This window comes from Electrona antarctica, assembly GCF_951216825.1.
Source record: "Electrona antarctica genome assembly, chromosome: 4".
Lineage (NCBI taxonomy): Eukaryota > Metazoa > Chordata > Actinopteri > Myctophiformes > Myctophidae > Electrona > Electrona antarctica.
Window position 1 is genome coordinate 2,766,828 of NC_136809.1, and position 26,092 is coordinate 2,792,919.

At 46.5% G+C, this 26,092-nt stretch overlaps 1 protein-coding gene across 2 annotated transcripts in view; it reads left to right on the forward strand.

Annotated features, from left to right (window-relative positions):
* Window positions 1-902: 902 nt before the first annotated feature.
* The window catches only part of LOC306921764 (uncharacterized protein), a 34,948-nt gene continuing 9,758 nt past the window's right edge, over window positions 903-26,092 (forward strand). For both annotated transcript variants that reach the window (XM_079499053.1, XM_079499054.1), the window contains exons 1-9: window positions 903-1,061; window positions 2,436-2,477; window positions 9,155-9,434; window positions 10,707-11,406; window positions 16,746-16,875; window positions 17,496-17,551; window positions 19,436-19,466; window positions 24,210-24,336; window positions 24,777-24,918. In XM_079499053.1, the coding sequence (XP_079355179.1) occupies window positions 1,037-1,061; window positions 2,436-2,477; window positions 9,155-9,434; window positions 10,707-11,406; window positions 16,746-16,875; window positions 17,496-17,551; window positions 19,436-19,466; window positions 24,210-24,336; window positions 24,777-24,918 (1,533 nt within the window). In that variant the 5' untranslated portion in view covers window positions 903-1,036. The remainder of the gene's footprint in view (window positions 1,062-2,435; window positions 2,478-9,154; window positions 9,435-10,706; window positions 11,407-16,745; window positions 16,876-17,495; window positions 17,552-19,435; window positions 19,467-24,209; window positions 24,337-24,776; window positions 24,919-26,092) is intronic.

Here is a 26,092-nt window from a genome sequence, read left to right on the forward strand (position 1 = left end):
TCTTTATTTAGGTTTGTTTCCTAATGTAGGTAATAGAGCATGCACCTCCACTCTAGCCCAGGTGCTGCAGGACAAATGGCAGTACAAGAGGAAAAAATAGAGTCTGCAACACTGGTATGAAAAACTCAGCTCCACACTGGTTTATTGAGCTCAGCTCCACTGGGTTCCCCAGACAGCCTCCCCAAAACAAACTGGTCAGGCTACAACTTGGCCTCACCCCCCGAACCCACCTCACCCCTGCCCACTTTGACAGGCTGGAATGGCTTAGGGTTGACAACAGAGTACAGCATCTTGCAATGGGTCTGGTCCACAAGATTCGATACATCACCAAGATACCCATGTAGTCATGTACCTGTCTAAATACTTCCTTAATGTTAACAAAGTCCACACCCACAACACCAGAGGGAGTGCAACAACCATGTACAACCCAGATTCGGCACAAACAAGGGACTAAATTAATTTTGCTCCCATGCCACCAAAATGTGGAACGCCCTACCAACAGTCATTAAGACATGCAAATCCCTTGACTCCTTCAAAAACGCTCTCAAAGGGCACCTTTGACCTACGGACGTCTGCAATTCGAAACTGGCCCCCGTAAGATCGGATTCAGATTTGACGGGGTCCAGTTTCGAATTGAAACCACTCTAATACATTTTCTAACATTTATTTGGGGGTAGATCTAGCCTACAAGCTGTAGATTGGCTATTTTCAAATGAATGCCCAGAATTAAAACTTAGAATTAAACTGCACATTTCGTACGTGGCTTATTATCTTAGGCTTGTTTTCATTTAATTTTTTTCCCATTTTTCTCCCTGAAAATAAAAACGTCTGGGTATTCTCCGAGGCTATAGTTTTCATAGACCTGGCTGCTTATTTCTCCCTCGCTCTCACACAATCTGGCAACACTGCTTCTCAGTCGTGCTGTGTGCGTGTTACCGTGTAGTGTGTGTGTGCGTGTAGTCACTGTAGTGTGTGTGTGTGTGGTGTGCACAGAGAGAGTCTTCATTGGTTTGGAACACAGAGTACATTCAGAGAAATGGACGGACGAAACTACGGATCTGGTAAATAAACGCACGTTTTCATCATGCAACAGCATCCAGGTTTACATCAGACAGCTTTTTGCACGAGAAATGCTCGTGCAAAAAATGTCGTTACCAGCTCTAATATTCCTTCCCACTAAAAGGCTAACGTTGCTTTGTGTGTGTGTGTGTGTGTGTGTGTGTGTGTGTGTGTGTGTGTGTGTGGCTCTTCGTGAACAACCCGCAGTGCAACCTCTCATTATTTACGTTTTATAAGCTTATAATTATAATACATTTAAGCCTTGTTTACATCAGGGCCCACCCTGTCTTGTAAACAAGTGTAATGCTTTATTGGGGTCGTCCACTCACAGTTAACAGTCTATTTTTTTTGTATAGAGTTGTACTTGAGAAATGTAGCGTAATTCTGCAAACTGTTAATAAATCAATGAATCAATAAATGAATCAATGAAGCCACTGTTGCTCGTCTCGAGCTAGATGTTTAGCTGTAGATGTAACGGCTAATAACAAACCGGAGCAACAACGCTGCTGTTTGATGTGAACAATGGGGGTGGGAGGGTTAGCTGTGAGCTAGCTATGTTAGCTAACAGCGTTACACAACAATCCATCCATCCATTCCACATCACAGCTAGCAGCTAGGCTAGCTCACAGACATGTTGGCTGCTGGTTGTTAGAAAGCTTATTTTTTTTTTGTAACTGTGGCTTTGCGTCGTTAAAATGGAGTCACTGGCATTAATAGTCTCATATAAAGCTAATAAAATGGCCGCCACGTCAATAAACAAACCTCAGAGCCAAATAATATTATTTAATAATGTTGGATTCATTCGAGTTCTAATCATGGTGTGCCCTGGTTTTTTTTCCCGTTTTTTCTTCTCGTTGCAGTTCTGCAGTATTCACCCAGAACCAGCTAATGCAGTTTTGGTTCACAACTTTTCCATGTCAAGGACCGCCAAAATTGACAATAATATTACCTCCCCATTTGAAAAGAGATGCCAGGGACCCCATAGACCCTTTTATTTTATTTCAAAGACCCCCTTTATTTTATTTCAAAGACCCCCAGTTTGACATGCATTATAGGCTACAGACCCTGGCCTCATTTAATGTCATTTCTATCTCTGAGACCCCAATTTGGCTCCATTTGTACACACTCGGAGTTACAGATCCATAAGACCCATTTTCGTTATGAACTATCCTGCCATTTTTCTTAGCTGGGGAACCCCTGGAACTCCATCAAGGACCCCTGAGTTGGGGTACCCTCCCTGGACCCCACTTCAAGAACCAATGAGCTAATGCTTCATGTGGAAATAATGTGCTAGCAAGGTCCGTCCTGTAAGACCTGTACTTAACATTCACGTTATTATATAACTTTAACATTCCATTGTGTTTATGTTCTTGAAGGGTACTCTAGTTGGGGAGGAGGATCGTCATCGGGCAACAGAGGTGAGCAGATTAATGATGTCATGGTGATATTCAAAGATTTGCGCCACGTAGTTCACAGCGCGGCACCGAGTGCCGCGCTGTGAACTTGTAGATCTGCTATTTTTCAACAGCTTAAAGCATAACATGATGCTTAAAAGTACTAATAATGTCACGATGGATGTGTTCACCGTTGTTTGTTTGTTGTGCCAAATTTAACTGTGCCGACATCGTCTGTCAAGCCAAATAAATCCTAATCCTTGACTGCATTGCAGAGTGGATGTCTAAACCTGTTTGTGACTGAGCAATGCTTGTCCAGACTTTTAGGTAATTTTATAAAAAGTATTGGGACGTTAAATTAACGAGTCTAAATCATTTTACCTATAAAATAATGGGAACAGTCTGTGATTTTATGTCACTTCTATGTATTTCTCTTAATATTTGTTACATCTATCATGAGGGTTATGTAACTCTGACAGAGTGCTTGAGGGAGCATGTGCGGCTGGCTGCGCTGGTAGTCTTTTGTAAATGGCTGGTGTTCTTTCATTCAATCTGAATCCTGCGACAGGAGGAGCACACAGCCACAACTGGCTGGTGTTCTTTAGCTCAGTGGTTCCCCTTGTGGTGCGCCAGTGCCCTCTAGGGGGTGCTGTGGTGCGTGCACCCCTTGTGGTGCGCCAGTGCCCTCTAGGGGGTGCTGTGGTGCGTGCACCCCTTGTGGTGCGCCAGTGCCTTCTAGGGGGTGCTGTGGTGCGTGCACCCCTTGTGGTGCGCCAGTGCCTTCTAGGGGGTGCTGTGGTGCGTGCTCCCCTTGTGGTGCGCCACTGCCTTCTAGGGGGTGCTGTGGTGCGTGCACCCCTTGTGGTGCGCCACTGCCTTCTAGGGGGTGCTGTGGTGCGTGCACCCCTTGTGGTGCGCCAGCGCCTTCTAGGGGGTGCTGTGGTGCGTGCACCCCTTGTGGTGCGCCAGTGCCTTCTAGGGGGTGCTGTGGTGCGTGCACCCCTTGTGGTGCGTGCACCCCTTGTGGTGCGGCAGGTGCGCCAGTGCCTTCTAGGGGGTGCTGTGGTGCGTGCACCCCTTGTGGTGCGCCAGTGCCTTCTAGGGGGTGCTGTGGTGCGTGCACCCCTTGTGGTGCGCCAGTGCCTTCTAGGGGGTGCTGTGGTGCGTGCACCCCTTGTGGTGCGCCAGTGCCTTCTAGAGGGTGCTGTGGTGCGTGCACCCCTTGTGGTGCGCCAGCGCCTTCTAGGGGTGCTGTGGTGCGCCAGTGCCTTCTAGGGGGTGCTGTGGTGCGTGCACCCCTTGTGGTGCGCCAGTGCCTTCTAGGGGGTGCTGTGGTGCGTGCACCCCTTGTGGTGCGCCAGTGCCTTCTAGGGGGTGCTGTGGTGCGCGAGTGCCTTCTAGGGGGTGCGCGACATGAAAAGGCTAATGGTGGTTCTATGGTTGTATTTTAAATATATTATACCAATATATATGGCAAGTATATGCAGAATATAGCCTATGATGCATATAGTTAGTTAGTTAGTTAGTTGCTGAGAGTGAGGTCTAGCCAACACCAACTCGGGCGGTGTGCATACTTAGTTTAGGTTAAGGTTAGGTTTAGGTGTGCTGCCCCGTGGGAGGTTAGGTTTAGGGTGAGGGTTTGAGATAGGTTGTAGTTGTAGGACTAATGACTAGTCTAAACTAAGTACTGTCTAAACTAAGTACTGCACCCGTGGGGGGGGGGGGGGGGGGGGGGGGTGCATGGCCAAAAATGTTTGGGAACCGCTGCTCTAGCTGTCGAGACAAAAAGACAAACGTGTCATAACATTATGTTCTGCCTGCCAAGCCCTTTCAGAGGGCTGACAACTTTGAAATATTCCAACAATGCCGGTCCTCCAGGGAAAGTTAAACGTTGGTGTACTTTTCACACCGTTAAGATCAGGGGGCCACATGCACCCCCCCCCCCCCCCCCCCCCCCCCCCCCCACACACACCTTAGAGCAGGGGTGCGTGGGCATCTGGCGCCCCGGGGGCCACATGCACCCCCCCCACACCTTCACTTAAAGGAGAATTCCATGCTAGAAGGCTTTCTTACCTTTTATTTGTAGTTGTCCCCACCAAAGAGGTCCAGATGTTATTTTGTGCAAAAGTGCATTATTGGCTATTTCCCCTAATATAAGCCCTCAATGGGGTTTCGGTTTTTGTGCTAATTTGCTTATTTCCATCGAAATAAGTAGTAAAGTGTGCTGCTTGGGATACTATTTACATTATGAAGAGAGGATATATACAAAAAAATGATTTTTGAGCGATGGAAATAAGCGAATTAGCACCCCAATGCCCAATTCAATGCAATTCAATTCATTGAGGGCTTATATTAGGGGAAATAGCCAATAATGCACTTTTGCACAAGATAACACCTGGACCTCTTTGGTGGGGACGTAACAACTACAAATAAAGGTAAGAAAGCTTGATTGCAGCTGTTAGCAATTCCAAAAATGCAAACATGACCCGCTTAAATTACTTAATGACTAGTATTTAAAATGTTATTGTCTTTTTGTGTCCAATGTAGTTATATTAACAGTTAAAGTTAACATAACTATAACTTAAATGCATTTGAAATTCAATAAAAAAGGTTACTTTTCGGGATTCCAATTAAAAAAAATTGCAAAACATTATTCAGGATTTCAATTCAAATATAGCGAAAAAAATTGCTGATCTACAAGCTCAAAACGCGTTGCGACGCGTTTTGAGCTTGTAGATCGGCTATTTCTTTGCTACGACAGTAGTATGCACTGTGGCCCCTCTAAAGGGAGTGTGGGAATATAGTGGCCCTCTCCATCGTCAAAGGGTTATATAAATATAGTGGCCCTCTCCATCGTCAAAGGGTTATATAAATATAGTGGCCCTCTCCATCGTCAAAGGGTTATATAAATATAGTGGCCCTCTCCATCGTCAAAGGGTTATATAAATATAGTGGCCCTCTCCATCGTCAAAGGGTTATATAAATATAGTGGCCCTCTCCATCGTCAAAGGGTTATATAAATATAGTGGCCCTCTCCATCGTCAAAGGGTTATATAAATATAGTGGCCCTCTCCATCGTCAAAGGGTTATATAAATATAGTGGCCCTCTCCATCGTCAAAGGGTTATATAAATATAGTGGCCCTCTCCATCGTCAAAGGGTTATATAAATATAGTGGCCCTCTCCATCGTCAAAGGGTTATATAAATATAGTGGCCCTCTCCATCGTCAAAGGGTTATATAAATATAGTGGCCCTCTCCATCGTCAAAGGGTTATATAAATATAAATATAGTGGCCCTCTCCATCGTCAAAGGGTTATATAAATATAGTGGCCCTCTCCATCGTCAAAGGGTTATATAAATATAGTGGCCCTCTCCATCGTCAAAGGGTTATATAAATATAGTGGCCCTCTCCATCGTCAAAGGGTTATATAAATATAGTGGCCCTCTCCATCGTCAAAGGGTTATATAAATATAGTGGCCCTCTCCATCGTCAAAGGGTTATATAAATATAGTGGCCCTCTCCATCGTCAAAGGGTTATATAAATATAGTGGCCCTCTCCATCGTCAAAGGGTTATATAAATATAGTGGCCCTCTCCATCGTCAAAGGGTTATATAAATATAGTGGCCCTCTCCATCGTCAAAGGGTTATATAAATATAGTGGCCCTCTCCATCGTCAAAGGGTTATATAAATATAGTGGCCCTCTCCATCGTCAAAGGGTTATATAAATATAGTGGCCCTCTCCATCGTCAAAGGGTTATATAAATATAGTGGCCCTCTCCATCGTCAAAGGGTTATATAAATATAGTGGCCCTCTCCATCGTCAAAGGGTTATATAAATATAGTGGCCCTCTCCATCGTCAAAGGGTTATATAAATATAGTGGCCCTCTCCATCGTCAAAGGGTTATATAAATATAGTGGCCCTCTCCATCGTCAAAGGGTTATATAAATATAGTGGCCCTCTCCATCGTCAAAGGTTTATATAAATATAGTGGCCCTCTCCATCGTCAAAGGGTTATATAAATATAGTGGCCCTCTCCATCGTCAAAGGGTTATATAAATATAAATATAGTGGCCCTCTCCATCGTCAAAGGGTTATATAAATATAGTGGCCCTCTCCATCGTCAAAGGGTTATATAAATATAGTGGCCCTCTCCATCGTCAAAGGGTTATATAAATATAGTGGCCCTCTCCATCGTCAAAGGGTTATATAAATATAAATATAGTGGCCCTCTCCATCGTCAAAGGGTTATATAAATATAGTGGCCCTCTCCATCGTCAAAGGGTTATATAAATATAGTGGCCCTCTCCATCGTCAAAGGGTTATATAAATATAGTGGCCCTCTCCATCGTCAAAGGGTTATATAAATATAGTGGCCCTCTCCATCGTCAAAGGGTTATATAAATATAGTGGCCCTCTCCATCGTCAAAGGGTTATATAAATATAGTGGCCCTCTCCATCGTCAAAGGGTTATATAAATATAGTGGCCCTCTCCATCGTCAAAGGGTTATATAAATATAGTGGCCCTCTCCATCGTCAAAGGGTTATATAAATATAGTGGCCCTCTCCATCGTCAAAGGGTTATATAAATATAGTGGCCCTCTCCATCGTCAAAGGGTTATATAAATATAGTGGCCCTCTCCATCGTCAAAGGGTTATATAAATATAGTGGCCCTCTCCATCGTCAAAGGGTTATATAAATATAGTGGCCCTCTCCATCGTCAAAGGGTTATATAAATATAGTGGCCCTCTCCATCGTCAAAGGGTTATATAAATATAGTGGCCCTCTCCATCGTCAAAGGGTTATATAAATATAGTGGCCCTCTCCATCGTCAAAGGGTTATATAAATATAGTGGCCCTCTCCATCGTCAAAGGGTTATATAAATATAGTGGCCCTCTCCATCGTCAAAGGGTTATATAAATATAGTGGCCCTCTCCATCGTCAAAGGGTTATATAAATATAGTGGCCCTCTCCATCGTCAAAGGGTTATATAAATATAGTGGCCCTCTCCATCGTCAAAGGGTTATATAAATATAGTGGCCCTCTCCATCGTCAAAGGGTTATATAAATATAGTGGCCCTCTCCATCGTCAAAGGGTTATATAAATATAGTGGCCCTCTCCATCGTCAAAGGGTTATATAAATATAGTGGCCCTCTCCATCGTCAAAGGGTTATATAAATATAGTGGCCCTCTCCATCGTCAAAGGGTTATATAAATATAGTGGCCCTCTCCATCGTCAAAGGGTTATATAAATATAGTGGCCCTCTCCATCGTCAACGTTGCCCACCCCTGATTTAGGTTGTGCTCAAAACAAATAAACAAAAAATACTATAAATGTTTGTGCTTTTTCACCTTCTCAAGTTTATACATCCGTATTCCGTAATACAGTATACCATTTTAGCTTTCCTCTGCCAAGCCGACCCTGGCTGGCCCAACTAGGTATTTGGGGTTGCTTTTCACTTTTCTATTATGCGAAGCAGAGGGATTTCTGTAACAATATGTGAAATTGTTTTGTCCAGATATTAAAATAGGGTGCATTTTGCAGCATCCCAAAACGCAGTTTATAGTTAAGGGACGCAATAAAACAACGACCTCTGCATCCACAGGATGCACTACTGTACTGTTTTTTTATTCTAGTTTATTTTGATAGCTTTAGTTATAATAATAATTTCTTCTTCTGTTTTCTACATGAATAATATAACCACATTATAACCATATACAATGAAATGGGAGTTAAATGCTGCAATTTGTAAAAAATTGCAAAATATGACTCCTAACGTGGTTGAAGTAGGACTCATGAAATGTCCCTGAGACTCATCTGGGCCGTGGCTCAGCGGTCCAGGCCTGGGCCATGGCTCAGCGGTCCAGGCCTGGGCCATGGCTCAGCGGTCCAGGCCTGGGCCATGGCTCAGCGGTCCAGGCCTGGGCCGTGGCTCAGCGGTCCAGGCCTGGGCCGTGGCTCAGCGGTCCAGGCCTGGGCCGTGGCTCAGCGGTCCAGGCCTGGGCCGTGGCTCAGCGGTCCAGGCCTGGGCCGTGGCTCAGCGGTCCAGGCCTGGGCCGTGGCTCAGCGGTCCAGGCCTGGGCCGTGGCTCAGCGGTCCAGGCCTGGGCCGTGGCTCAGCGGTCCAGGCCTGGGCCGTGGCTCAGCGGTCCAGGCCTGGGCCGTGGCTCAGCGGTCCAGGCCTGGGCCGTGGCTCAGCGGTCCAGGCCTGGGCCGTGGCTCAGCGGTCCAGGCCTGGGCCGTGGCTCAGCGGTCCAGGCCTGGGCCGTGGCTCAGCGGTCCAGGCCTGGGCCGTGGCTCAGCGGTCCAGGCCTGGGCCGTGGCTCAGCGGTCCAGGCCTGGGCCGTGGCTCAGCGGTCCAGGCCTGGGCCGTGGCTCAGCGGTCCAGGCCTGGGCCGTGGCTCAGCGGTCCAGGCCTGGGCCGTGGCTCAGCGGTCCAGGCACCTTGGCTGGTAATCCAGTCTGGCAGTGTGCCGCGGGTTCGACTCCCGATCCCGACGGCCTTTACTGCATGTCTTCCCCCCATCTCTCCCCATTTCCTGTCAGCCCACTGTCTGTCCCTCCATAAAAAAATATAAAATAAAGGCGAAAGCCACAAAATAAACCATTAAAAAAAGACCATCCCTGCATCCCGGGACTCATTACATCGAAAACCTGTTGTCACTGTTTGTCACGTTGTTTTTGTCCCACGCCAGGCGCCAACAACTTTGGTCTGTATGGAGGAGGAGGCTATAAGGACTCTATGTCGGGGCTGGGTGCGTATGGAGGAGGAGGAGGAGGAGGAGGAGGAGGAGGAGGAGGAGGAGGCGGCGGGGGGCAGATGAAGAGGGGTCTCTCCGGAGGCTCGCTGCTCTCCAACCCGACGGGCGCCGACAACGTCATCGCAAAGATCAACCAGCGCCTCGACATGCTGACCCAGATGGAAGGAGGGATGAAGTCTGGTGGCGGTGGCGGTGGTGGCGGTCGTTCTGATAGGTAACGCACACACACGTTCGATTCAACGCCGTCAGTCCAGCGGTCTTAACCTGGTTAAGCATGTCTTATCTTAACCTGGTTAAGCATGTCTTATCTTAACCCATTTAGGCCTGACCTCAAAATTAAAAAAAAATCTTAAATCCTCCAGTTTTCTGAAATAAATATTTTCACGATTTTTCAAAAATAGCAGACCTACAAGCTCATAGCGCGCCACTCGGTGGCGCGCTATGAGCTTGTAGATCTGCTATTTTTTCAATAGCTAAATTATAACAATGTTTAAAACACAAAGGGGTTCCCGCCCAGAATGGGTTAACATGCTGATTCACAGAGAAGAAAAGACATATGGGGACAATTTACAATGTTTTTTTTTTTTTTTTTTACATTTTTTCAATGGTAATAATTGTGTAATGATTCCCCTTCAAGCCATGCATTGCATGCTTACATTCAAACACCTTTGTGACAGACAGAACGGTGTTGTGTAAGTGTTGATATTATTATGTTTTTTTGGGAGTCAAGGAATACAATGATGGGCATTCTCACTTAAGCCTTGATCGTTTAAATAAGAACAATGCATTTTTTAACGCGTAATGAATTAAAACATATGATTCTAGTCTTTTTGTATATATATATTTTTAGTACCCACTTTTTTTCCCCTTATCCTCCAATCAATGTGACCTAACCTTACCCAGCGTCCTGGCTTTAGGTTGCAGATGACAGCTCTTTATTAAAGACATTTTGTGTTAAAAGCACACCTAGTAGTAATTAGGGTATGAACTGTTTCCTCCCTAAGATAGGATAAGTCTTATGATAGACCAAATGTATCCGACAGCTCTCTTCAGTTTCCTCTCTGCCATTCCTGTTTGTTCCTTCCAAGGTTTGACCAAACCCCCACATATCACATGGACGGGTGGGGGGGGGGGGGGGGAGAACATTAACATTTAATTACAGTTCCCCCTAAACTCACTAATTGCTATTAGTGACATTTTAAACTTCCCAGCTAATTGTTTTAACCTCCTGCAGAGATGTGGTGAGATGAGTTTTGGGAAGAACTTTTTCAATGTCAATCAAATGTTCAGATGAATTGACCCCGTTTGTTATGGATCATCACTGTATGGTGTCGTCAGTCTGGGAGCTAAAGATAAAGGGAGAGAGAGAGAAAGTGAGACTGTGAAGGTGAAGGAAGAGCAGGTGGAGAAATCCAAGCCTGCCTCCCTCCCTCACCCTCTGCTCTTCTCTGCCACCCTTCCTCCCCCCCTCCCTCCCCCCCCGCAGGTTTGAGCAGTACGAGTCGTACGACTCGCAACCTTCCTCTCTCACCTCTTCCCGAGATCTCTACAGATCTGCCGGCGGCGGTAGCTATGGTTACGGCGATGGCCGGGGGGACGGCATGCTGATGGGTCAGCGTGGCAGCTCAGGCTTTGGAGGAGGGGGATTTGGGCTTGGTGGGGGAGGGGGAGGAGGAGCAGGAGGAGGAGGCTTTGGTGGCCAATCCTCGTCCTACGGAGTCGCTAAAATACAACCGAATATGAGAGACTCCTTCAGCGGTGGCCTGGGAGGAGGTCTGGGAGGAGGTCTGGGAGGTGGCCTAGGAGGAGGAGGAGGAGGAGGAGGTGGCGGATGGGCTGGAGCGGGCAGGCGCTCCCCCAGAGGGGGTGGAAATGCCGGGGGCCATGGCAATGGAGGAGGTTTTGGAGGGCGCAGGTCTGACCCCACTCCAATGGGAGGAGGAGGAGGAGGAGGAGGAGGAGGAGGGCGGGGAGGTGGCGGCGGTGGTGGCCTCTCCCATCACGGTCACTCCCCGGGAGGTGGCAGGGGCAAGCTCCCATCCCTCCTGTCCAACCGCATGTACCCCGAGAGTGGGGGATTCCACCAGGGTTCTCCCCAAGGGCCACACAACTTCCCTGGGAGGCATTTTGGAGGGGGCCCCGGCCCACAGGCCGGCCGCCAGCGAGGCCGCAAGAGAGTCAACCGAGTAAGTACCTCCAGTCAGACTTCTCAGCCCCTCCACCACCAGGCTCCAGTTATTAAAGACTAGACCTGTTTTAATGATGTCCTTCAATCCCCTCGAAGTGGGCAATGCAGTCTGGCACATTCAAATCTATTTTACATCTGTATCAACTAGTCCCAAATATCTGCATCTCACATTTACCACCACTTCTGTCCCATAACGTCCTCCTGCCCCTGTGCGGTTTAGAAATGCCCCTTGGAGCTAGATGCCCCATGGAGCTAGATGCCTCATGGAGCTAGATGCCCCATGGAGCTAGATGCCCCATTTCCACCTTAAGTGCCCCATTTCCACTTAAGTGCCCCAGGAACTCATCCGTGTGTGTGTTTTTCCACACATTTCCCCCCTTTTTTTTGCGTTCCTTTTCTTTCACCCTTGGGTGTCCTTAGAATACGGCTAATGCTAGTGATCAGGAACTTCCTATAGAAGGACGATTGTTCATATTTAATAGTGTAATGAATTATGGATTGAAGGTGACGATTGAAAGGGGAAATGAAATGCTAATAAATGGCAGCTGGTAGACTAAGCTGATGGCGATCAAACGGGCTATTGGCACCAGTCAGTAATGTATGCCTGTTTTAACTTTTCGCTGGGAATGGGGAAAGCCGGGTAGTGCTGTTCAATATAATTAGCCAAATTTGGTTACATACAGACGCGTATATCTTTTCTACGTCCGAGCATAGACATGGCAACGCCCCGCCTGCCTCTGATTGGCCTACCATAGACATGGTAACGCCCCGCCTGCCTCTGATTGGCCTACCATAGACATGGTAACGCCCTGCCTGCCTCTGATTGGCCTACCGACACTGACCATAGACATGGTAACTGCGTTACCATGTCTATGGTAGGCCAATCAGAGGCAGGCAGGGCGTTACCATGTCTATGGTAGGCCAATCAGAGGCAGGCAGGGCGTTACCATGTCTATGGTAGGCCAATCAGAGGCAGGCAGGGCGTTACCATGTCTACGGTAGGCCAATCAGAGGCAGGCAGGGCGTTGCCATGCCTATGCTCGGACGTAGAATAGATATACGCCATACAGACTACTGTAAGTTAAAGATGCCATAACTATGATCATATCTGACAGACAGCAGCTCTGCTAAGGCAGGCAGGGGTGAAGTTGTTGCTTTTTCATTCATTCATAACTCTAAAAGACCAGGCAAACATTAGCATGACATCAACCAGCCATGTTACATTTGTCGTAGCCATTGGCAACAATTTGTCAACATGCCTTCAAACTCAATTAGTTGAATTATGCTTTTGCATTTCATTTGCTCTTTAAAATGTATGCGGTTTAACAGCACTAAAAAGCTATAAAGATGATGAAGTGTTGGAATTGTGTTTTCTTTAGTTGCGTCATTGCCAAAATAAAAATCCAATGTGCACTGCAGTTAGCAGTAGTTACTTATTCACTACTATGCACTGCATTTGTTATCTCCATCTTAAGTCATATATTTCATAATTTGCATTTTTTATTGACTCTTTTGGTGTCTTGCCAAAAACCTGGGTTTCAAAGCAAATTTGCAAAGAGATGATTATCAAATTGTTACTCAATGGCTGTCACTTTTATCATTTTTTTTAGTTAGAATTGCACAATGATGTATTATTGGAAACAGTCCCACACGCATCATCTTCATAGACCAATGTCTCTCATGATATTGTCCACTTTCTTATTCATTGTGAAGAAGGTGCTGTTCTGCCTTGTCCTGTTTCTCATTCTGTGCATGTTTCAATTCCTCCTCATGATGGTGACCCGGAAGCCTTATTGGTTTCACTTACTTAACCCATTTTGGACTGAGGTCGATAAAAAAAGGCTTCTAAATACTACATTTTTTTCTGAAAAATCCATGTTTCTATGTCAGTAATGCTCAACCTTTTTCATGTCAAGGACCCCCAGAATTATCTCTATTGGGCCACGGACCCCCATCTCAAAATATGTAGCTCCAGGGACCCCCACAGAAGCAAATATTTTAGTTAAAAATGTTCGCTCTGAAATATATATTCAAAGATTTGCGCCACATTTTCAAATCCTGACTGTTTTCTGAAAAACGTCAACCTTTTTCATGTCAAGGACACCCAAAATATATGTATTTGGCCGCCGACCCCCATCTGAAAATATGTAGTTCCAACTAATATCTGTACTTGGCCTCCGACCTCCATCTGAAAATATGTAGTTCCAACTAATATCTGTATTTGGCCGCCGACCTCCATCTGAAAATATGTAGTTCCAACTAATATCTGTATTTGGCCGCCGACCCCCATCTGAAAATATGTAGTTCCAACTAATATCTGTATTTGGCCACCGACCCCCATCTGAAAATATGTAGTTCCAACTAATATCTGTATTTGGCCGCCGACCTCCATCTGAAAATATGTAGTTCCAACTAATATCTGTATTTGGCCGCCGACCCCCATCTGAAAATATGTAGTTCCAACTAATATCTGTATTTGGCCGCCGACCCCCATCTGAAAATATGTAGTTCCAACTAATATCTGTATTTGGCCGCCGACCCCCATCTGAAAATATGTAGTTCCAACTAATATCTGTATTTGGCCGCCGACCCCCATCTGAAAATATGTAGTTCCAACTAATATCTGTATTTGGCCGCCGACCCCCATCTGAAAATATGTAGTTCCAACTAATATCTGTATTTGGCCGCCGACCCCCATCTGAAAATATGTAGTTCCAACTAATATCTGTATTTGGCCGCCGACCTCCATCTGAAAATATGTAGTTCCAACTAATATCTGTATTTGGCCGCCGACCCCCATCTGAAAATATGTAGTTCCAACTAATATCTGTATTTGGCCGCCGACCCCCATCTGAAAATATGTAGTTCCAACTAATATCTGTATTTGGCCGCCGACCCCCATCTGAAAATATGTAGTTCCAACTAATATCTGTATTTGGCCGCCGACCCCCATCTGAAAATATGTAATTCCAACTAAGGACCTCCCCAGAAGCAAAGCTTTGAGTTAAAAACGCTCGGCTCTGAAAAATATATTCAAAGATTTGCGCACCAAGTGCGTCACGAAGATAGCAGATCTACGAGTGCCGCGCTACGAGCTTGTAGATCTGCTATTTTTCAATAGCTAAAGTATAACAATGCTATAAACGCCAAAAGGGGTTCTCGTCTAAAATGGGTTAAGAGAGGTTTAAGTCAAGCACTTTGTCTCCGGGTGCCACATTTTAAATGCAGTAATGTTCAGCGACTACAGACTACAGACTAAAGACAATAAATATTGAGATTCGTGATCTCAAATTCTTGTGGAGGAGGATAAAATCGATATTCAAATTTGAGCAAGAAGAATCGTGCAGCACAAATGTATTATTTTTGGCCTAAAACCAGTGGAGAGCTTCTCCATTGATTTGAGCTCATTCTAAGGGCCGATTCATACTCCTATTTTACCGCTGTTTCGGCGCTGTAGTGCCCAAATGATTTCGGCTCGTCAGAAATTTTCAGTAGCACCGAAGAGCCGACTTTAGGACGGTACCCCCCCCCCCCCCGTCATTGGGCTCTACAGAGCCCAATGACGTCACATTGTAAGCTCTACAGAGCCCAATGACGTCACATTGTAGGCTCTACAGAGCCCAATGATGTCACATTGTAAGCTCTACAGAGCCAAATGACGTCACATTGTAGGCTCTACAGAGCCAAATGACGTCACATTGTAGGCTCTACAGAGCCCAATGACGTCACATTGTAGGCTCTACAGAGCCAAATGACGTCACATTGTAGGCTCTACAGAGCCCAATGACGTCACATTGTAGGCTCTACAGAGCCCAATGACGTCACATTGTAAGCTCTACAGAGCCAAATGACGTCACATTGTAAGCTCTACAGAGCCCAATGACGTCACATTGTAGGCTCTACAGAGCCCAATGACGTCACATTGTAGGCTCTACAGAGCCCAATGACGTCACATTGTAAGCTCTACAGAGCCCAATGACGTCACATTGTAGGCTCTACAGAGCCCAATGACGTCACATTGTAGGCTCTACAGAGCCCAATGACGTCACATTGTAGGCGCTACAGAGCCCAATGACGTCACATTGTAAGCTCTACAGAGCCAAATGACGTCACATTGTAAGCTCTACAGAGCTCAATGACGTCACATTGTAGGCTCTACAGAGCTCAATGACGTCACATTGTAGGCTCTACAGAGCTCAATGACGTCACATTGTAGGCGCTACAGAGCCCAATGACGTCACATTGTAAGCTCTACAGAGCCAAATGACGTCACATTGTAAGCTCTACAGAGCTCAATGACGTCACATTGTAGGCTCTACAGAGCTCAATGACGTCACATTGTAGGCTCTACAGAGCTCAATGACGTCACATTGTAGGCTCTACAGAGCTCAATGACGTCACATTGTAGGCTCTACAGAGCTCAATGACGTCACATTGTAGGCTCTACATAGCCCAATGACGTCACATTGTAAGCTCTACATAGCCCAATGACGTCACATTGTAGGCTCTACAGAGCCCAATGACGTCACATTGTAGGCTCTACAGAGCTCAATGACGTCACATTGTAGGCTCTACAGAGCCCAATGACGTCACATTGTAGGCTCTACAGAGCCCAATGACGTCACATTGTAGGCTCTACAGAGCTCAATGACGTCACATTGTAGGCTCTACAGAGCCCAATGACGTCACATTGTAGGCTCTACAGAGCCCAATGACGTCACATTGTAGTCTCTACAGAGCCCAATGACGTCACATTGTAGTCTCTACAGAGCCCAATGACGTCACATTGTAGTCTCTACAGAGCCCAATGACGTCACATTGTAGGCTCTACAGAGCCCAATGACGTCACATTGTAGTCTCTACAGAGCCCAATGACGTCACATTGTAGGCTCTACAGAGCCCAATGACATCACATTGTAGGCTCTACAGAGCCCAATGACGTCACATTGTAAGCTCTACAGAGCCCAATGACGTCACATTGTAGGCTCTACAGAGCCCAATGACGTCACATTGTAGGCTCTACAGAGCCCAACCCACTTTTATTCGGCTCTAAAATAGGAGTATGAATCGGCCCTAAGAACTTAAATTCTTGTCCTGGCATGCGAATAGCATGATCTGTGTGTGTGTGTCTGAGGATTAGACTGAGTTCACTGTGTGTTCCCCTGCGTCACCACTAGGGGAATCTCAGTCATAATGTGTGTGTGTGTGTCTGAGGATTAGACTGAGTTCACTGTGTGTTCCCCTGCGTCACCACTAGGGGAATCTCAGTCATAATGTGTGTGTGTGTGTCTGAGGATTAGACTGAGTTCACTGTGTGTTCCCCTGCGTCACCACTAGGGGAAACCTCAGCGGGAGATCATGAAGACCGCCAACAACGCTAAGAGGAAGCCCACCACGCCTGCAGCCGACGAGCCGGAGTCCAAGCTGAACAAGACGGAAACCGCCTCGGGGACAGAGGCTGCCCACGGTACTACACATTCATTACATAACCCCAGAGGCGGCCCACGGTACTACACATTCATTACATAACCCCAGAGGCGGCCCACGGTACTACACATTCATTACATAACCCCAGAGGCTGCCCACGGTACTACACATTCATTACATAACCCCAGAGGCTGCCCACGGTACTACACATTCATTACATAACCCCAGAGGCTGCCCACGGTACTACACATCTGTGTAGACTTCATTTCATACAGACTTATAGCATGTTACTTAAAGCAAAAGGAAATTTAGAAAATATTTGCCTTAGATTGGATGTATATGGTGGCCATACTGTACAGGCCATTTTCAACCCTTTCTCCTCAGACAATTCCAGGCAACCTTTTTTCTGTTATTCAGGATGTATTGAAAATACAAAATCAGCTGAGTTTGTTTTTTTTGCAATTTAGTTTTAGGTCAAATTACATTATTATTGGACTAGATGTATTTACTGTCTGGTTAATTGGGTGGTTGGTTGATTGGGTGGTTGGTTGATTGGGTGGTTGGTTGATTGGGTGGTTGGTTGCTGATGTCATCCTGTTTCCTGGTTGGTTAATTGGGTGGTTGGTTGCTGATGTCATGTCCTGTTTCCGGTCTCCACAGACTCCATGGAGATGGAGAACAACGGTGACGCCAAGGAAGCCGACACTCCAGATGAAGTGAGTACAGTAACATTCATCCTTAGAAACACAATTTGTATTTTAATCCTGGTCTCTAAACTGCCTCCCCCTGGCCAGCTACGTCCAACCAGGGAAACGCCCCCCTGTCAGGTGTAAAGGAGCAACTTGGACACTCGGGCATGAAGGAAGCATGAGTTCAAGTCCGTTGCTCTCCCCAGGTTGGCAGAGGGTGTGTAGAGCCCAGGATCACATTAGATGATTGACGCAGGGGTGAAGAATGGGTTACAAAATCGTGGGATAAAAATGTATTAAAACAAAAAAAAAAGAATTTGTGCCCAAGACATCTCCAGACGTCCTGGGAATTATCCCATGGTGTGCCCAAGATGTCTGTACACAAAAATCAAAATCGGACGGGCACCCCACGTCGCTATTTTGAAAGAATACAAGGGCACACAAACTGGTAACACTGGACTGCCCCCGGTGGTTGGAGGATACATTCATGTGCCCAGCTGTTTGAGCCTTAGGGAAAAAATACCCCCAGGCTAATAAAATCTTATCCCTGAGGCATGAATTATGTTTACTGCGACTAGCGATGGGACCGCAATCGGGCTATCAAAAATGCTTATTTTGATTAGAATCGTAATCTGTGATTTAGATGAACCCATTCAGGGCGGGAACCCCTTTTGGTTGTTTTAAGCATTATGTAGTACTTTAGCTATTGAAAATAGCAGATCTACAATACATAGTGCCGCGCTACGAGCTTGTAGGCCTGCTATTTTTGAAAAATCGTGAAAATGTAGTGCAAATCTTTAAATATATATATATTCTTTCAGAGCGAACGTTTTTAACTCAAATCTTTGCTTTTGGGAGGGGGGGTCCCTGGAACAACATATTTTCAGATGGGGGTCGGTGGCCAATTACATACATTTTTGGGGGTCCTTGACATGAAAATGTATAAGAACCACTGACATAGAAATATAAGGTTTTTAAAGAAAACTGTCAGGATTTAGAAGACCTGTGTAGAATCTTTCCCAGGTCAAAATGGGTTAAGAGATAAATTATGTGGGGGGTAATTGTCATGCGGGCGCACCATCGACTTCTTCCGGTTTTTCCGTTGCGCCACAAAAGCGCTCCTAGACGGTAGTATAGCACGCTCTGATATTTAATTTATATAAAGCATTAAAAGCTGGGATCTCAGTGGAGCGCCTGTTGGGCAACATTCCGGTTGGGACGTCATCCAAAGTGGTCCCCCTCCATTTTAGTGGATGAGATTGAAAATCTTGATCTAAATCAATCCGTCTAATTCTTTTTTTTTTAGATATTTATTTTTTGTGGCTTTCGCCTTTATTTTATATTTTTTAGAGAGATAGACCGTAGGCTGACAGGAAAATGGGGAGAGAGATGGGGGGGGGGGGGGGGGGTTGACATGCAGTAAAGGCCGGCGGGATCGGGAGGCGAACCCGCGGCACACTGCCAGACTGGATTACCAGCCAGGGTGCCCAAACGGCTACGCCAGCCGCCTGGGCCAATCCGTCCAATTCTAAGCAAAGATTATGTGTTAGACGGCCCACCGCGGTCCCGTCGCTAGTCGCGTTAGAATGAATCATACCTCCCGTTGTTATCGATCACCTCTAGAGTGTTTTGGCTACATTTAGCTACTTCAGCTACATCCAAGATGGCGCCTGGTGCACCTTGAAATGGGCTCCGTTGCTGCAAATCGTTGGGTGGCGGGCGCCCTGATTTAATGGTCCTAAATACCCCCGGGCGTTCGGGGTGTTAACCACAAACATGTTTCTGTTAGCACCGTGCTCTGACGTTTGATGCACATCAAAGAATAATTTTCATTCATCTTTTTGTCAGTATTGGCTATGCTGGTAGTGTGAATTCCTCATGTTTATTTTTTTGTTTTTGTGTTTTCCACAGAGCAATGAGCCTGCTGCAGAGCCCGAGACTGGTAAATTATTATTATTGTTATTATCATTATCATTATTATTATTATTATGGAGACAAATTGGGGTCTCGGAGATAGAAATGCCATTAAAGGGGAGGCGTCCTGTGGAATGGAATGAGGTTTACGTGAGGGTCTGTAGCCTATAGTATAATCAGACCTGCACACAGGTGCCAGTGTGCATGCGTCGTCAAAATTAATTCTGCGCTGTCAATCAAGCGCCGGGAAGCGATTCAGCGTACCAACAGCTGGGGCCGCCCAGAATGATTATTATGGCCAGAATACTAGTAAAATCTGTAGTGAGAGCATTTCCCACCGACTACCACTCAAAGTAGCTACTGGCCAATCACAGCACGTCTTGCACAAGTGCACTGGCCATTGTGGCCAATCACAGCGCATCCTTACTCAAACGAGGGAGGATTCCATTTCCATGCTGCTCGCTGCTGGGAGGAGGGCGGTTGACAGGAGGACAGGAGTTTACTACTGAGAAAACCTGACACAAATGGTTCGGCTTCTCCGTTTCAGATGTGGAGCAAACTAAAAAGTAAAAGTTGTAAAAGGGGATGCTTTGCACTCTTCCCATTCGCCTCTGTGCTTATGTTTGTTTTCCGGGTTGCTCGTGTGCGATGCCGTCTCTCACAGCTTAGGCACCGGCCACTGACTTTTTACGGGTACAGGTTTTAGTTCCGACAGTGGGAAGAGTGCAAAGCATTGCGGACTGGCACTGCTGCTGCACAACATGAAGCTTATCAACACCGTGTCCCGACATACTGTCCCTTATAATCGTAAAGTCGGGTAGTGTACACTGTTTATTTTTGCCCTGAGGAGCCATGTGTGTCTGACTGTACGTTGCCTCGGTAAAACTAAAGGGAAGCCTGACGTATGCTTCGCCGTACGACGTGTCGTATGTTAAACAAATAGCTGATCTGCAAGCTCACAACGTGTCGCCTCCGCAACACGTTGTGAGCTAGTAGATCGGCTATTTAAATGCATATAAATAAAGTACCTAAATATTGCTTTGATGCTCATATTATCCTTAGGAAGTATTAAGTTGTTTTTATTAGAATATGCATTTAGGGCTGGACCACACATGGACCTAGCTGCAATTTGCAACTCTAGATTTTTTTTTATAATGGTATGAATCTAGAGTTGCAATACCCTCCATTGACTCCCCAGTCCCCACCTATCCAATACATATAGTTTTTCTATAAGTTATTCATGCTTCCCTCTTTTATCCATCCGGCGAGACGGGTCGCCGCATTTTGGAGCACCAAGTAACTCCTCCAGGTGCTCCTCTGAGTACTAGACCAAAAAAGTTGTGTGCATCCCTGAGTATAATGCATGTCAAACTGGAGGTCCTTGAAATTAAAAAACATCTATGGGGTCCCTGGCATCTCGTTTGGTTCCATTTGTACTCTCAGAGTTACAGACCCGTAAGGGTCCATTTAGTTCCATACTATAATTTAGCTGGGGACCCCCTGTGACTCCCTCAAGGACCCCTGGGGGTTGCTTACTTGTTTTTCTAATAAAGTTGTCATTTTCTCATGTCCCCCCCCCCCCCCCCCCCGGCCCCCACACATGTAAAGCGTCTTTGGGTGTTATAAAAGCGCGATATAAGTCCCAGATATTATTATTATTATTATAGGGTCCATTTGTACACTGAGTTACAGAGCCGTAAAAACCTTCTCTTATGGGGGTCTCTAGCATATCTTTATTATTATAGGGTCCATTTGTACACTGAGTTACAGAGCCGTAAAAACCTTCTCTTATGGGGGTCTCTAGCATATCTTTATTATTATAGGGTCCATTTGTACACTGAGTTACAGAGCCGTAAAAACCTTCTCTTATGGGGGTCTCTAGCATATCTTTATTATTATAGGATCCATTTGTACACTGAGTTACAGAGCCGTAAAAACCTTCTCTTATGGGGGTCTCTAGCATATCTTTTCAAACGGGGGGTCTGTGGGCTAATTGGTGTCAATGTGGGGGTCCTTGACCTGAAACCACTGTCCTACACTATGTAACCATGTGGGTCCCTCCACCTGAAACCACTGTCCTACACTATGTAACCATGTGGGTCCCTCCACCTGAAACCACTGTCCTACACTATGTAACCATGTGGGTCCTTGACCTGAAACCACTGTCCTACACTATGTAACCATGTGGGTCCCTCCACCTGAAACCACTGTCCTACACTATGTAACCATGTGGGTCCCTCCACCTGAAACCACTGTCCTACACTATGTAACCATGTGGGTCCTTGACCTGAAACCACTGTCCTACACTATGTAACCATGTGGGTCCCTCCACCTGAAACCACTGTCCTACACTATGTAACCATGTGGGTCCTTGACCTGAAACCACTGTCCTACACTATGTAACCATGTGGGTCCCTCCACCTGAAACCACTGTCCTACACTATGTAACCATGTGGGTCCTTCCACCTGAAACCACTGTCCTACACTATGTAACCATGTGGGTCCTCCACCTGAAACCACTGTCCTACACTATGTAACCATGTGGGTCCTCCACCTGCAACCACTGTCCTACACTATGTAACCATGTGGGTCCCTCCACCTGAAACCACTGTCCTACACTATGTAACCATGTGGGTCCTTGACCTGAAACCACTGTCCTACACTATGTAACCATGTGGGTCCCTCCACCTGAAACCACTGTCCTACACTATGTAACCATGTGGGTCCCTCCACCTGAAACCACTGTCCTACACTATGTAACCATGTGGGTCCCTCCACCTGAAACCACTGTCCTACACTATGTAACCATGTGGGTCCCTCCACCTGAAACCACTGTCCTACACTATGTAACCATGTGGGTCCCTCCACCTGAAACCACTGTCCTACACTATGTAACCATGTGGGTCCTCCACCTGAAACCACTGTCCTACACTATGTAACCATGTGGGTCCCTCCACCTGAAACCACTGTCCTACACTATGTAACCATGTGGGTCCCTCCACCTGAAACCACTGTCCTACACTATGTAACCATGTGGGTCCCTCCACCTGAAACCACTGTCCTACACTATGTAACCATGTGGGTCCCTCCACCTGAAACCACTGTCCTACACTATGTAACCATGTGGGTCCCTCCACCTGAAACCACTGTCCTACACTATGTAACCATGTGGGTCCTTGACCTGAAACCACTGTCCTACACTATGTAACCATGTGGGTCCTTGACCTGAAACCACTGTCCTACACTATGTAACCATGTGGGTCCTCCACCTGAAACCACTGTCCTACACTATGTAACCATGTGGGTCCTTGACCTGAAACCACTGTCCTACACTATGTAACCATGTGGGTCCTCCACCTGAAACCACTGTCCTACACTATGTAACCATGTGGGTCCTCCACCTGAAACCACTGTCCTACACTATGTAACCATGTGGGTCCCTCCACCTGAAACCACTGTCCTACACTATGTAACCATGTGGGTCCCTCCACCTGAAACCACTGTCCTACACTATGTAACCATGTGGGTCCCTCCACCTGAAACCACTGTCCTACACTATGTAACCATGTGGGCCCCTCCACCTGAAACCACTGTCCTACACTATGTAACCATGTGGGCCCCTCCACCTGAAACCACTGTCCTACACTATGTAACCATGTGGGTCCTCCACCTGAAACCACTGTCCTACACTATGTAACCATGTGGGTCCTCCACCTGAAACCACTGTCCTACACTATGTAACCATGTGGGTCCCTCCACCTGAAACCACTGTCCTACACTATGTAACCATGTGGGTCCTCCACCTCGGTAGCCACAGAAACGTCTCTGTTCGTGCATGACAGACGAGACACTAGTGCACTTTACATCTCATTGTATTCCTCATACAGAGATGCCTTTGCCTGGCTCTGTATCTCACATGGTCAAATACATTATTTGATTAACCCATTCTGGACGGGAACCCCTTTTGGTGTTTTAAACATTATGTTATAATTTAGCTATTGAAAAATCGTGAAAATGTGCCTCAAATCTTCGAATATATATTCTTTTACATAATAGGTAGTTAAATAACTAGTCGACTAGTAAAAATGACTAGAAGTTAATGCCCTAGTGCGAGACCCACTACCGGTTATTTATCAATTAATGAACAAATCAATCATTTGCATCCCTACGTTCCACCAGCTCCGTCTAACCCTAACCCATCCCTACGTTCCACCAGCTCCGTCTAACCCTAACCCATCCCTACGTTCCACCAGCTCCGTCTAACCCTAACCCATCCCTACGTTCCACCAGCTCCGTCTAACCCTAACCCATCCCTACGTTCCACCAGCTCCGTCTAACCCTAACCCATCCCTACGTTCCACCAGCTCCGTCTAACCCTAACCCATCCCTACGTTCCACCAGCTCCGTCTAACCCTAACCCATCCCTACGTTCCACCAGCTCCGTCTAACCCTAACCCATCCCTACGTTCCACCAGCTCCGTCTAACCCTAACCCATCCCTACGTTCCACCAGCTCCATCTAACCCTAACCCATCCCTACGTTCCACCAGCTCCGTCTAACCCTAACCCATCCCTACGTTCCACCAGCTCCGTCTAACCCTAACCCATCCCTACGTTCCACCAGCTCCGTCTAACCCTAACCCATCCCTACGTTCCACCAGCTCCGTCTAACCCTAACCCATCCCTACGTTCCACCAGCTCCGTCTAACCCTAACCCATCCCTACGTTCCACCAGCTCCGTCTAACCCTAACCCATCCCTACGTTCCACCAGCTCCGTCTGAGCAGCAGGAAGACGACTCCCAGAAGTCCCAGAAGAAGCCTCAGGGCAAATGGACCACGACCCCCCACGGCCAGGAGAGGAACCCCAAGCTGAGGAGGAAGAGGGGCTACGTGGAGAGGTCAGAGGTCATGGTTTAACGGCCCATTCTGGGGGCGCGGGAACCCCTTTTTGGTGTTTTAAACATTATGTTATGCTTTAGCTGTTGAAAAATAGCAGATCTACAAGTGGCGCGCTACGAGCTTGTAGGTCTGCTATTTTTGAATAATCGTGAAAGTGCAAAGCTTTTCATATATATTCTTTCAGAACCAACGTTTTGAACTCAAATCTTAGTTTCTGGGGGGAGGTCCCTGGAACAACATGTTTTCAGATGGGGGTCGGCGGCCAATTACAGATAATCTTTGGGGTCCTTGACATGAAAATGTTTGAGAACCACTTACATGGAAAACCTGTCATGATTTAGAATGCATTTGTAGAATCGTCCTCAGGTCTAAATGGGTTTTAATAATCTTATATTAATGTATATTAAAATAATTGACGTGCTCCTCCCCCCTCACACAGAGCCATGTTTGCGTGCTTGTTGTGTAAATTCCGCTCCTTCTACAAAGAAGACCTGATGACTCACCTGGAGAGCAGCTTCCACCAGGCACACCTAAAGTTCGTCATCAACCGCATGTCCAAACCCACCACAGACTTCCTCCAGGTATGTCCAAACCCACCACAGACTACCTCCAGGTATGTCCAAACCCACCACAGACTACCTCCAGGTATGTCCAAACCCACCACAGACTACCTCCAGGTATGTCCAAACCCACCACAGACTACCTCCAGGTATGTCCTAACCCACCACAGACTACCTCCAGGTATGTCCAAACCCACCACAGACTACCTCCAGGTATGTCCAAACCCACCACAGACTACCTCCAGGTATGTCCAAACCCACCACAGACTACCTCCAGGTATGTCCAAACCCACCACAGACTACCTCCAGGTGAGACCAGGCTTACATGGTTACAAGGTTTACATGTACAGCAGTGGGTGACATTAGTTAGGGTGCATACTGGTTCTATCGTGGTGGTGTTTTCATACAGGTTTACATGTACAGCAGTGGGTGACATTAGTTAGGGTGCATACTGGTTCCATCGTGTTGTTTTCCAAGAAAAACAAGGGAAGAAGAGAGGGTTGGGGGGCAAGGAGATCAAGGCAGGAAAGAGGAAAGTTTGAGCGCTTTTACCACAAAAAGTACAAGTAAAGTGCTTTACAGAGTCCAGTGATATAAACAGCTTTTCAATGTAATGAGTCCCGCGATGCAGGGATGGTCTTTTAGAAATGAGTCCCAGGGACATTTCATGAGTCCCACTTCAACGACATTAAGAGTCATTTTTTGCCATTTTTTACAAATTGCAGCATTTAACTCCCATTTCATTTGATATGGTTATAATGTGGTTGTATTCATGTAGAAAACAGTAGAATAACTAAAGCTATCAAAATAAACTAGAATTAAAAAAACAGTACAGTAGTGCATCCCGTGGATGCAGAGGTCGTTGTTTTATTGCGTCCCTTAACTATAAATTGCGTTTTGGGATGCAAAATGCACCCTATTTTAATCTCTTGAGAGTCGAACGTAATCGACGCAGAAAGCCCTAAGCAACGGCGGTGAGGAATGTCTCCCCTTGCGTCGGCTCCCTTACGCTGTCCGTCTTTGTCTCCCCTTGCGTCGGGGATGTCTCCCCTTGCGTCTCCCCTTGCGTCGGGGATGTCTCCCCTTGCGTCTCCCCTTGCGTCGGGGATGTCTCCCCTTGCGTCTCCCCTTGCGTCGGCTCCCTTACGCTGTCCGTCTTTCTTGAAAGATGACACTTCCGCCGCAACATTGAGTT